Source organism: Arachis duranensis, chromosome 7, assembly GCF_000817695.3.
Source record: "Arachis duranensis cultivar V14167 chromosome 7, aradu.V14167.gnm2.J7QH, whole genome shotgun sequence".
In the NCBI taxonomy this organism is placed as follows: Eukaryota; Viridiplantae; Streptophyta; class Magnoliopsida; order Fabales; family Fabaceae; genus Arachis; species Arachis duranensis.
Window position 1 is genome coordinate 76,496,079 of NC_029778.3, and position 13,934 is coordinate 76,510,012.

Sequence of the window (13,934 nt, forward strand, 5' to 3'; positions counted from 1 at the left end):
CACCCCTACTTCTCCTTCGAAACACACACTCAAGCCGTAGGGTTCCCCAAACGACCAAACCTAAAACCCAGCTTCGTCAACGGAACCGCCGCCGCCGTCCGTGGTTGTCGGCGCCTCCGGGGCCTCCTCCTTCCCCTGTCCCAAATCCATATGGCCAGACCTTCTCTTCTAGGCTTTCTAGCTCGGCACGTCGTCCTGTCTTCGTCGGTGACTTCGCTGTTCGAGGCTTCCAGCTGCTACGCCGTCGTATCTCCGTCGTCGTCCTGCTGTCAGTGGAAGGTTAGTCAATTTCATTTTGATTTTGAGCTGTTTCAGTGTTATGAATTTGATTTTGAATGTCTCTGATGAGTGATTTGTGATTTCTAAATCTGAAATTAATTAATTTGTGATAAGTGTTTTAAATTTAAAATTTGTGATCAGTGATTTTTTATGCTGCATTGCAGCTGTTGGTATTTAATTTGTTGTTGAAATAGTTACTGATTTGTTGTTAGTATTTAATTTTTGTTGTTGATTCTTTTTTATTTTTTGTTCTGCTTTTGGTATTTGGTAATCTTTGTTGCTGATTCTTTTTTATTTTTGGTTCTGTTAAGTTCTGCTCTTGGTATTTGGTAATGGTGTTTAGGATTTGGTATATGTTGCTGGTATTTAATTTTTGTTGCTGATTCTTTTTTATTTTTGGTTCTGTTTGATGTTTTTAACTTTGATTATGATGTATTGATTTCAATTATAGATGGAAGTATTAATCAAGAAGCAGTGGCTGATAACAATGCATCTTTGAGTAATAATTCGCCTGCCAAGAAGCTCTTTGTAATTTCAGTTATGTTTTTAACTTTGTAATTGCTGTTTTGTAATTTCTGCTGGTTGCAGGTTTAGAGCAAAGAAGCTCCTCGAGCAGGCAACATTGTTGAACAGGTCAATAATACACCAAAGTATTAATCTTGGGAGCTTCTTTTAACTTTTTTTCTTTTAACTTTTTTTCATCTGCGGTGGTGTTGTGATTGTTGTTGAGGCCTTTTTTTTTTTTTCTTTTTTTAGCAGATTGTGGTTCAAATTAGAGTGGTCTTGGCATTTGTTGGGGAGAATAGAGCACTGCAAGGTTACTCATCTGCACTGTGGATTGTTCAGCAGCGGCTCCGAAAAGAGCACCGTTGTGTCCCTCATAGAGAGATTCTATGACCGTTTATCAGGTAAACTTAAAAGTTAAAATTTCTCACTTAATTTGAGTGATGGCTAGGTAAAGATGCATTCTTGTTTAGTATGTAGTTTACTTGCTTGTTAAAAAATCTGGAACTGAAGTTATGCATATTAGTTAAAGGCCATATGATATGGTATGGTATGTTATGTGGCACTAATTAATTGAAGAAATTGTGTGTAGGACAAATTTTGCTAGATGGGAATGATGTTAAGAGTTTGAAGCCAAAATGGTTGAGGCAGCAAATAGGACTAGTGAGCCAAGACTGGCTTTGTTTGCGACAACATTCAGAAGCTGACCAAGTTGAGATTGAAGAAGCTGCAAGAGTAGCCAAGTTTATAATTTATTTATTTTATTCTAAAACGATTTTTTTGGTTGAACCACGGTTAGATCGGTTGGATCAATAAACTAGTGAACCAGTAATTAAAATGGTTTGATGATCCGATCCGGTTCTCAGAACCTTGGATATAATCACCAATATTTATTTTTAAAATTGTCTGATTAAAATATGATTGTGGTACGAAATTTGAAAATTTGGAATGTCATTATTCATATGCAAACTCTGTAGAGCATTATTATACTGATGTTTAAGAAAACCAAAAAGTTGATCAAATACTAATCTTTCAAAAACTTCCATTCCGTGTAAGTATGATATAAACTACAATATTAATCATCGTTACTTGGTACTTAATTATTATGAAGTCATCACAAAAACTTCTAGGTCCAATTGTTAAATTTATTATAAATAAGTTTTGGGCTATAAATAAATAAAGAATAATATTTTAGTTTCATTTTAACATAATCATTTCATACTTACTGTAGTCTATATATTTACAAAATATTTGCTCTGCACAATTATCAGGTTTTTTTTATTAGTTGTAAAATAATAACCAAAATTACACGAGTTTAATTTCAAGTAGGAAGCAAGGTATTGAAAACAATACAATTTATTACTAGCGAACTACAGGTGTGCCACCAGTACTGAGCAACACCAAAGTCATATATCTTGAAAAAGATTTTCATTACTTTAATTGAAACAATCTTACTAGTATCTCTCTTTTCCTACCACGTCCGGTATGCAAAGAATAAACCATCTGACTACAACTATTTTCACAGCTCTCTCTTAAACAATGTTAGCCAATATTAATAGCATAACCAATCTCCTCACTATAATGAGAATTTACAAAAACAAACCTGATGCTCGTTTGACTTGCATTCTTTTTTTGTTTCATAGAAGGAAAAAAAAAGAAAAAAAAAGGAAACACTAAGAGAAGAGATTGTACAAAAGATGATAAAGCATCATCACAGGAATACAAAAGTTAAGCTTACTTGCATTCTTAGATGTCTACATCACTGTAATCCAACATCTGGTGAGTGGTGGTGTCTTGAACACTTCTTTTTATGATGCGATCTTCCGTCCCCATCCCACCGTGACCAACCTCTATCGACTTCATCACATTCATTTTCATGGTCTTTAATGTCTTCTCGATAGCCAGATCTTCTGTGTCTCTCTCTCCGTGACCAATCTCCATCAACTTCATCATGTTCACTATCATAGTCTTTGTTGTCTTCTCGATGGTTAAACCTCCTGTGTCTCAAGTTTTTCCTAGAGCTATCATGAGGTTCCAAGTCTCCTTGATCAAACAAATCTTTATTAGATTCAGCTTCACCGGTTCTATTGTCCCTACTGTGCTGCCGTGAACTTTTCCTTCTACTGGTATGGTGCTCTGATTCGGACTCATAAATCCGATCCCTTCTATCTCTCTTCCGTTTCTTACAGTGTCGTCGTTCTTTTCCATGTTCTACTTCATCGTCCTTACCAGTTATAGTCAAATCTGTATCAAAATCCTCATCATGGCTTCTGCGACTGTCATCCTTGTCACTATGTAACGAGCTTTTTCTGTAATGTTTATGGTGACTTTCCCTATTTTCATCTTTTTCTAGCCATTCCCTATTGGATTCAGAAACCAGAGTTTTGTGCTTATTCTCTTTTGAATGGGCATTCCATGCCTCATCGGGAGTTCTTTGCCTTCGTTCGTCTCCATGTTTTCTTCTGCTAGAATAACTTTTCAACTGATCCCTCTCCCTAGATCTTGATCTACTTGAGTGGTACCTGCAAAAGATTCTCATACTATAAGAATGAGTATAAATTAACATATAAAAAATATACATAAAACCTGGCATGAACAAAATATTTGCCTCAAACATAAAATATGGTTCCAGTTCGCAAATTGAAAATTTGGACTCAAATCAACAAAATGCTATTCCAAGCCATATTTCCTCAATCAAATTTTATTAGACTAATGATAACAATTAGTTACTTTCAAATATAAAACAGCCTTTGTTGCAGCACAAGAATGCAAGCCTGTGTGTAGCCTGCAAAATTCTTTGCACAGATTTGATAGGAAATTTTGGTTAATTTATCAGTTGGAATTTTTGAGGGGGAATTTTGGACCAATAATTATCTCCAGCCCCTGTGACAAAGGTCACAGTTCATGTGAAATCAGCCACTGGCTCTTGTATAAAGTTAGGCTGTGTGTGTAATGTGACATGCTTGTGCACCATGCCACCCTCAATTGGAGCTTTTGCTCCATTTTTCAAATAATATAAGCAGGTCCAAATTCAAGCATATTGATAAAATGGTAGTAGCTAATTGGTCCGTTAAAATTCACACCATTTATTGTCATAGAATGAGGAACAACAAAGTGAAAGCATACCTGAAAGAATCTGATCTTGACATCTCCCCGGTATTCTTTTGCAAACTCAAATTTTCTCGCTCCCCTAAAGCCTCATAATCATCAGAATAACCAAATAATGCTATCATCTTTTTCACCCAATATTTTGGGGGCGGTCTATCAGAATCAGCCCATTCATAGTCTCCACCAGGATTTCGGAAACAGTGTATAAAATTGCATGCTGTTCCATGAGAACAAGTCTGTTAACATGCAACGGAAAAGAGCAGCATCAACAAATTGACCTTCAACCCTTAAATTAATTTAAGGGATAAAAAAACTATTTAAAGTTTGAAGTTGAAACCAAGTCATCACATCGTTTCTACAAATGAACCACACGTGTTTTCAGTATCCAAAGCTATATGTAATATATACTAGGGGAACGAAATATAAATCACTGATAAACTGTATACCTTGTAACCTGACTTCATATACTCGCCACATATGGCAACCTTCCATCTTGTCAAACTAACAAAGTTACAACTTACCTGCAATAAGACACATCCAGTTTTGCATCAAACATCCTCAGGGTTTCCATGGATATCAGGAGTTACGGCCTTAGTCCTTACAGCTCGTCAATACAATACTGGGAATTTCCCGGATATTGAACAAAGGAGGGGCAGAAGTCCCAAGACCCATGAATTTCTATCTTAATTGGATCTTTGTGAAATTCATATGCTCATACAAAATTCAAGATATTCATCAAGAATAAACAGGGAATGAATTACCTGTTTCCCAGCAAAGTAGCGCCCATTAACAGTGTTGTAAGCAAGCAGAGCAGAGTCCAAATGTTTATACTGAACGTAGACATTTCCTCTCAAGTGAAATGCACCATTTTTACACACCTGACAGAAATAAGGATAAACAAGCATTTGCATAAGTTGGAGAAAAAGGAAGATCAGGAAGGGATAAACCAACTCATGCCCTGAAAATTCAAATATTTTTAACGTGTTTCAAATTTGGTACCAAAATATGGTCTTCTAATTGCTCACAAGTAACAAGAATGAAAAATAGGATAAGGGATCATTGTTGGTAAAGTTCAAAGCAAGACCACAATAGTTATGTAAGGTTGTGTTTGGAACAAGAGATAGGGTGAAATAGGACATTGAGACAGACACTGAAGATAGAGACACTAGTGCCCTTCCTTTGGAGATGCAGATTGAGTGAGTGTATGTCAGGTCCAATGTGTCTCTATTTGTCTCTATCTCAATACAACCAAACATATTGCGTCTCTGTCAAAACTTCATGCAGAAAACTTTTCAGTATATAAAAAGCATTACAAAAGAACCTTGAAGTTCACAATTTCTCCAAATTTCTGGAACTCCGTATGAACATCATCATAAAATTCTTCAAAACAGCGTTCAACCTCCTCATCCGTGTACTGAAAAATAGGTAAACAAGTCAAATAAGGATTTTAGATTCTGACAATGTAATAAATATACCAAGTACTAGAATATTAGCTTTCAATTATTTCTATACAAATGATAAAATATTAACTACAAGGCCTACATAACCAAAAACAGTGAAGATAATTCTATTCCAGTTTCAGCTATCTCAGTAGTGCAATAGGGATCAAAACAAAGCCAAAAGAAGTAGCAGATGCCAAATTCAGCACTTCTTGTTCGTGCATAAGGGATGAAAGTTCACTAGTTTGCAAGATTCTTAAGATGACAAGAAGATTCGTGGAGTAAGGATTGTATCAGCTAGAAGAATTATACATATCAATTTTGAAAAGTTATACACTAGGATGCCTACAAAGAGCAGTTTTTATTATCTTTATCTAAGCATACTAGACTCACACAACTTGAATGAAAATAGAATATAATAAAATAGTGGATTTTCCTATAACTAATAGGATCAATGAGTCTATAGCTAAGCAAGCAAGAACCAATGAAACACAGAAGCATAATGGAATATAAGTTTCGTATATGAAACAATACAGATTTTATCAACATAAATTCTGGCCATGCATAAAAATTTTCCTTTCCCCCACCCACACACACAAAGCAATGTACTTTCAAGAACCAACTAACTTCGTCCCCATTTTTATGTCTGGCTGCAATAATCTCAAACCATTTGGTGATATCTGCAACATAGCTCCACAATCCATGGCTTGAATATTGCCCAACAACTATTTATGGTTAAGGATCAAGAGATTTTGGACATTGTGAAATTTAAAAGTATGAATTTTAACTGTACAATCTAATTAATGAATACATCCTAAAATGTGATATAGATATAAAATATTGATTGAAACATCATGAAGAAGAAAATCCTCCGACCTCAAAGAAAATATCAAATATTGAAACTTGAAAGTAGTTGCGAACATATGATGCCAATGGTAATAGAAAAAGGACTCAGATACTAAATAAACACATATGACATATCTAAGAATAGGTATTAAAAGGAAAAAATGTCAAACACAACCAAAAGAAAATAGTTGATTAAGTTACTAACAAGGGAGGACGATCAATATTTCATAGATATCCCCAAGGATACAACAGCTAATATCGTTAATCTTGACCCACCATACCAAGACCAAAACCATGAGCCTCCAGCGCAATGAATCTGATTATTATCAAGTTAAAGAACAAGAGAATATCTACAAGAAAAATAATTGAACTGAATAGACCATTGACATGGATGCTTTCATTTTTTATTGATAAATGAAACAGCTGTAGACAAAAGACGTAAAAGGCATATTTTGATATAAGATAGAAAACCGCTATTATATAATAAAGTAACTAATTGCAGAATAAAATTATAAAAAAGGAAATTGTAAGGAGCTCCTTTGAGGATACAGCGAAGGCACAAAAGCAGCATTAACAGACCTCAAGGCCTTCATCTTGCTCCCAAGCCAGGCCAGGACCATTGTACATGTTTTTCATCAGAAGGGTGCAGGATTTATCAGGGTAAAAGTGGACTCTGCTACAACGTTGACCAAATCGGCATGCTCCAGTTTTTAAATGAAAAGGGCAATGAGCTTTGTCCTGCCATGATAACCCAAAAAAACAAGATAAGCACATTGAGAATTAAGAAAGAAGAAAGAGCAAGATCAAGATAAGATAAGAACTAAATAACCTGTTCTGTTCCGAAATTGGGTACTTGTTGAGCAACATTCTCCAGCACCTGCTGAGCGAATGAATTTGAGTGAGATTCTGGGGGTAAAGGATTTGAGGTAGGTCTATCAGCATCATCAGCATGCTGCAACAGCATGAGCAACAACAACAGTGTTAAATAAGGTTGAAAGAAATTCTTTGAACAACAAAAGGATGCAGCTATGATAATACCTGATTTTGTTTTGTTTCCTTATTTGAAATCCTAACCCTCACTTTGTTCCTCTTGAGGATAATCTCATTTCCTTGCCAGATAATCTCAGGAGGCCCTTCCTCCACATACTCCCATTGATCATCATCATTGTCACTACCATTATCATTGCGTGCCGACTGTGATTCTTCAAGAAGGTCTATCTGTTGCTGTTGTTGCTCCTGCTGCTGCTGGATCCTCTGCTGTAACTCCATCCAAGCCCTCTCTCTTTCCTCGAAAAGCTTCCTGTCACTCTCCATTCTCTCAGCCTCCTGCTGCTCCAGAAGTTGCATCCTCCTCTTCTCGTCGGGATCGTTGATGCGAGCCTCCTCCTTTTCCCGCTCCTTAACTGCAATCTCCTTCCTGATTTGCTTCCGTTTCATTTTCTTTAATGCCTTCCGCTTCTCCTTCCGACTCATCTCCTTTTTTTCTTCTTCTTCTTCTCCCTTATTCTCCTTCATCTTTGCCGCTTCAGTCAGAACTGACAAGTTTATAAACATGCTCAGCATGACAGGAATAATTTAGGTCAATAATCACAAGGATTCATGTCATTGAGATTCGACAAGTTTTACGTTAGCTGTTGCAACTCGCAAGCCTAACACCACTCTCCTGTTTTATCCAAACCAAGGTTGCAAGAACCGAACCGGTCATTGAACCGGTCAAGTGACTGGTTCAATGGTTCAGTGGTCTAACCGGGGTTGAACCGGGGTCGAACCAGTTTAATGGAATATACAATAAAATTATTAAAAATTCAATATACAATTTCAAATATTTAAATTCAATATTTTTAAACTAATTTTAATTCACTTACAAAATTCAAATATAAGACAAAATTCAATTAAAAAATATAAGACAAAATTTCAAATATAATCGTAACACAAAACAAAATTCAATTCAATTACAAATTCCTAAATTCGCCGGATATAAGACAGCCAAAGTATATAATCATATTTTGTTTCTGGAATTCTAATCAACATGTTCTCATCTCAAAAATCCAAACTAATCTAAAAACACATCAACAACAAAAGTAATTGAATGAGCTCAAAGAGTGTGAGACAGAGTTATCTAAAATTAAATTTAGAATCAATTCAATATTCAGCAAATTGAATTCAGAATCCATACTCAAAATCACATCAACATTCAACAAATTAAATAATCCAATTTAAGCAAATTGAATTCAGAATGCATACTCAGAATCATCTTATTATATAATATGGTGTTGCTTCATGAACCTTGGCTGCCTATTATGCCCCTATATATATGTTCCATTCGAGTAAGTAATTGGAGAAATAACATTTGCGAAATAATTGTTATCAGTTTAGGGTAAGAGTGAGAACCATATACAAGAAAATCCTGGCCCCTCCGTAGTGTCAATTTTGGAAACAAATTCCATTGATTCCAGCAAATTGCTGGCATACCATAAGCCCTATGCCCCTATTCCAACTTGTTCATCAAGAAATTAAATAAAACATTAGTAAAAATCAATTGGGATTTTTTTGGTAGCATTACAACAGGGAAAGAAAGATTTTGAATTATAAGTAGAGTTTACTGTGATAGAGCGCAAATATCTTGTCTCAAACAATTCCAGTAGCTTTGGTTTAACATTCAACAAATTAAATACATAATCCAATTTCAAACTCACAACACAGACTCAGCTCAGAATCTTCAAAATTAGTTGGAAAAAATGATGAACGGCAAAGACAGAAATGAGCTCAGAGTGTGTGAGACAAAGTTACCTAAAATCAGAGGAGAAGAGAAGGGGGAGACAGCAAAAACGGTGAGGAGCGGAGCAGCGACAACCCACGCAGAGGAGCGAAGCAGCGACGACCCACGGTGAGGGGCGAAGAAGCATCGACGGCGAGAGAGCTCGAAGAGGGAGCTTGAGCTTGAACAAAGACACACAGAGAGAGAGAGAGAGCGCTCTCGAAGACGACAGGAGAGGAGATCAATGATGGAGAAGGTGGCGGCTAGGGCTTCTGGTGGATATTTGCTCTGATGGGGTTAAGTTTGAGATTTTGGTGAATGCTGAATAGTGAGAGAGAAGGGAGAGGGGTGAGTTTTGCTTCTACCAAAGTTCTGAAAACCAGACCGGTCATCAAACCACTCTAGTTACTGGTTCATTGGTTTATTGGTCCAATCGGTCTAACCGTGGTTCAACCGGAAAAACCATTTCATGATAAAATAATAAGTAAATTATAAATAAACATCATAAAATATCTTTCAAATTTAAATCCCTACCCAAACTATCACCAACTAAATGTAATTAATCATCAAAATATGCAAAATAATTGCAGTGCACAAGTTAAAGATAGACAATATTACCTTAACGTAATCGAGTCAAAAAGTAAAACAAAACAGGCTCTTTTAATTCTTTTATGCTTGTAGGCTTTAATATAATCATTAATATAATCATTATCATACAGAGGAACTTTCTTGGAGGAATTTATGGCAACCAAAATAGGCCCTGCTTTTGTCTGAATGGTACAAGATATTATTAACAAGGTTAAATATTGAAGTTGGTTAATCAGACCAAACAAGAATATTTCCCAGTTGTCTCACTGAGTCCAGCCAAATGGAAAAAACATCACTGTGTACTATCGCAATTATAGATCATATCTTACTTTCCCATCAGGCAGTGAAACAACAGACTCAGTTCCAGAAGATGTTGTTATCTTCACCACTCACCAGCTCCTAATTCCCATTTGAAAGTTGAAGCCAACACGAAATAACAAACTACAGAAGTAAGGGAAAGAAATAGAAAATTCTAAACTATTCATGTCTTACTAATAATGAAAACAAAAAAACTCAATCTCTTAAACTCAATAATTACATCAGTTATCCAACTAAATAATTGGATCACAGTTATCATAAACTGATTTCAAAGCCTAGAAGCAGAGTGAAATTAAAAACATGAAGCATATATTAAATCAAAAGATCACCAATTGCAATTTTTTAAATAAGAACAGAAGTTAAGAACAATGAAAAATGAAGATAGATTAACATTTTTCAACCCAATTTTAACAAAGCTCATCACAATGATTAACAACAACAAAAAACACTGAAGGAACAGTGAATCAGTAACATGGGCAGTGCAAATTTAAAATTTAAAAGTTATCAATTTAAAATCTATCATGAAATACAATCAGTGAGCAAAGCCAATCAACCAAGCACTGACTGAGCATTCTGTTATAATTCTGTGACTAGGAAGCAACAAATTCAGCAACAAATTCAAGTTACAGCAACAAATTTAACAAATCTTAGTAAAGTCCCGATTTACAGCAACATTTAGATCAGCAACAAGGCAAATTTATTGATTAGCAATTTTTTCAGCAACATGCAAAAATACAGGGAGAAGGGAATTCTGGAGAAGAGAGAACAGGGAAGCGATGGTGCAGGGACTCACCAACGGTCGACGGCGAGTCAGCGACCACCCCACGGAAGGCGACGAAGCAAGAGACAACCCCACGAGTTGCTTCTGCCGCCGGTGACGAGACAGGCGAACCACGAGATGCCAGTGACTGAGACGAGACTCGAGTGACACTGGGAGGCAGAATCGAGCAGAGACAACCAACGCGCACAGCTCGAGCACTCACTGGCGGAGGGAGGCGCGAGCAGCCGAGCACAGAGGAGAGAGGCGAGATGCGAGCACACGACGCGGAGGATCCGGCGAGAGGCCCGAGAGCACGAAGACGGTAGTTCTTGAGTGCGACGGACGGCGGCAGCAATCTCCCACTCCGACGGACGGCGGCGACGATTGGTGGAGACTGCTAGGGTTTGCTTTCTTTGGTGGTGGCTAGGGCATTTGCTGCAGGAAGGAGTTGGAGAAGTGGGGGAGAAGTGGATAACGCGTTCAATCTTTTCCCTTTCAACAAAGGAAACGACGTCGTTTTGAAAACCGGCCAGCTTCCAATCCGGTCTGACCGACCGAGTACCGGCCGGTTTAGCGGTTCTTGAGCAGTTTTACGTATTGGATCAGACCATTTTTTCCGGTTCCCGGTTGAACCGGTTCAACTGACCGGTCCAGTCCGATTTTTAGAACACTGGCTTTTGCCCGTTTGGGCTTTTTTTTTCCTAAGGATCAAAACAACACCGTTTTGAAGCCTGAGTAGAAAATCAACTCTCTAAAAAACTGGACCGGTTTATCGGTTAACCACCGGTTCAGTCGGTTTTGCCAATTCTGATCGGGATTACTTAAAACGTCAAATCTCCTTTCAATTGAATTGATTCGGGTTCTAAGACATGACTTGCATCAAAGGTATACTTTCGAAGCTGTGAAACGTGAAATACGTTGTGCAGGTTCAAAAGATGAGGTGGTTGAGCTATCTGATACGCCACCGACCCAATTTCCTTCTAAATTTAAAACGGACCAAATAACGATGATTCAGTTTCTTTGTCTTTATCGCTCTTCCAATACTTGTAGTCGGAGTAACCCTTAGAAACACATGGTCGCCCTCTTCAAACTCTAAACGTTTCCATCTCTGATCAGCATAGCTTTTCTGACGACTTTGAGCGATAATGATTCTAGATCGGATCTTCTTAATCTATTCTGTCGTCTCTGCCACCAACTCAGGCCTTAACAAACTCGATTCTCCGGCCTCATACCAACATAGTAGAGAATGACACTTTACAAAGCGTCATACGGAGCTATTCTGATGCTTGCATGGTAACTATTACTGCACGCAAACTCCACTGATAGCATGTATCGATCCCAACTTGCCAGAAAACTAGACAGAAAATCTATGGTGATAGCTTCCCATTTCCACTGTGGAATCTCTAAGGGTTGTAGTGTTTTGGACAGCTTCTGATGTTCAATCTTAACCTTCTGACAAGTCAAGCATTTAGATACATACACTGCTACATTATTTTTTGTTTCTGGTCACCAAAATATTGCCTTTATGTCTTGATATATCTTGATAGCCCCAAGATGAATCGAGAATCCACTCCTGTGAGCCTCTATCAGCACATCACGCCTTAAATCTCCCACATTCGGCACACAAATCCTTCCTTTGTACCTCCAAACTCCCGCCATGTCGCGAGTAACCTCTCCTTATTTCCAGTGCAAACACAATCGCAGCAAGTTTCAAGTCGTGAGTCGGATAATTCACCTCGTGAGGTCTTAACTGACGAGAAGCGTAAGATACCACATTTCGGTACTGCACCAGCACACACCCTAGACCCTTTAAGAAAGCGTCACAATAAACCTCGAATCGCTCAATGGGTTCAGGCAACACCAATACTGCACTGTAGTCAAGAATTCAAGCCTATCTTATGGCAACTAACCTAAGTTTTTACGCAACATTATATATTAACTACAGGAAACCAAAACCATACCTTGGTTGATTTCATCCTAAGCCCCAAAACATCTCAAGACTTTGTTTTCACAAGTTTCCAAGTCTCCAAAGCCCACTTGACAAGCTTCCAACCATCAGAGTTTAGTTCCAAGCATACTATTTTGCCAATTTGACTTCAAATCACATGAAAAAATTCAATCTAATTATATACAATATTTTACATAGCAATAATTTCAATACCTAAACTTCATAAAATCAAAGAATTTAAAAGGGATAAAAGTTCTTCACCTTTATCCACAAAATAATTAGATGAAACCCAGCTATATCTCGCACTAGAGTACACCCCTAAACCATCAAAATTATACAATTCTCAATACCCATGAACCAAAATGAGAAAATTGAAGAGAGCTAAGGACTGGGTGAAAATTTCAAATTTCTTACTACTTTGTTCGAATGGATTTGAAGAGCTCGGCAAGGCGATCGCATGGCCGCAAACGATGTGGCAATCGGAGCTCCGAATTGAAAGTTAGAAAGAATCGAAAATTGAAAGTGGAATGGAGGTTAAGGTTCTTGTGTTTTGCTTCTTCCTCAGCGTGGTTTGATGAAAGGTAAGAGAGGAAGGTTGAGTTAAGTTTTATATATATGTTGGGCCTTGGTCTCAATATGGACCCGGTTCAATCGATTCAGTTCGTTGGTCCTGTTTTGAGCTAAAATCTTTAAAATTAGTGTTTTAATTCATTTTTTAAATATTTTTACTTTTCTAAAATATAAAATTTAATTTTCTAATTTCTGTAGCTCATAATTATTTTTTTAGTTAATTATTTATTAATTTATCGAATTCTACAACTGCCTTCTTTTTCTCTCATTCTTTTTCTCCTCATTCTTTTTTATTATCATTATCATAATTATTGTCATCATCATCTTCTTCATCTTCATCTTTTTTTTCTTCTTCTATATATGTTTAATAAAGATATTAAGTATAGAAATTTTAATACATAATATAAAAAATTTAGTATACATTATAAAAAAAATTGGTGCACAACAAATATGCTATATTCATAAGTTTATGGGCTATTGCAAAACTTTTTACGCTATATGAAAATTTGGGTATGTCTAAAACAAGCTATGCTTATTGAATGAGCCACATTTATATAGACTATTAGATTTTATTAGATAAAAATCAAACGCTAATATAAAAGAAGAATATTGATGGACTCTAATAAATATAAAATATCCTAGTATATAAATAAATGCTTTAAATGGTAATACTTTAATATACAATATTTTAAACGACAAGAAAATCTTTTATTCTTAAATAATTAAATATAAAATATATGAGTATTTTTTAATTATTAAAATTAATTATTATGCAAAATTTTTTTATAATATTAAAAAATTATATTATAATAATCT

The 13,934-nt window shown here is 36.3% G+C and overlaps 1 protein-coding gene and 1 long non-coding RNA gene across 5 annotated transcripts; one reads left to right on the forward strand and one right to left on the reverse strand.

The window, feature by feature from the left end:
* The first annotated feature begins 6 nt into the window (after positions 1 to 6).
* Positions 7 to 1,699, forward strand: LOC107459708 (uncharacterized). 4 transcript variants are annotated; one of them, XR_001586340.2, is made up of 5 exons: positions 7 to 279; positions 731 to 778; positions 868 to 929; positions 1,036 to 1,187; positions 1,376 to 1,699. It is a non-coding gene; the product is annotated as an uncharacterized LOC107459708 (long non-coding RNA). The 4 variants fall into 4 exon arrangements; XR_001586343.2 differs by having other exon boundaries at positions 1,039 to 1,187; XR_001586342.2 differs by having other exon boundaries at positions 868 to 912.
* A 424-nt stretch (positions 1,700 to 2,123) lies between these two features.
* On the reverse strand, positions 2,124 to 12,259 carry LOC107459497 (zinc finger CCCH domain-containing protein 5). The gene is made up of 10 exons (XM_052251655.1): positions 12,122 to 12,259; positions 10,634 to 10,997; positions 7,215 to 7,711; positions 7,006 to 7,128; positions 6,756 to 6,914; positions 5,213 to 5,305; positions 4,653 to 4,769; positions 4,338 to 4,412; positions 3,910 to 4,127; positions 2,124 to 3,305 (listed from the first exon to the last, which is right to left on the reverse strand). The coding sequence occupies exons 1-10, from the start codon at positions 12,257 to 12,259 to the stop codon at positions 2,543 to 2,545; spliced, it is 2,547 nt and encodes an 848-aa protein (XP_052107615.1). The 3' UTR covers positions 2,124 to 2,542.
* Between the last annotated feature and the right edge of the window lie 1,675 nt (positions 12,260 to 13,934).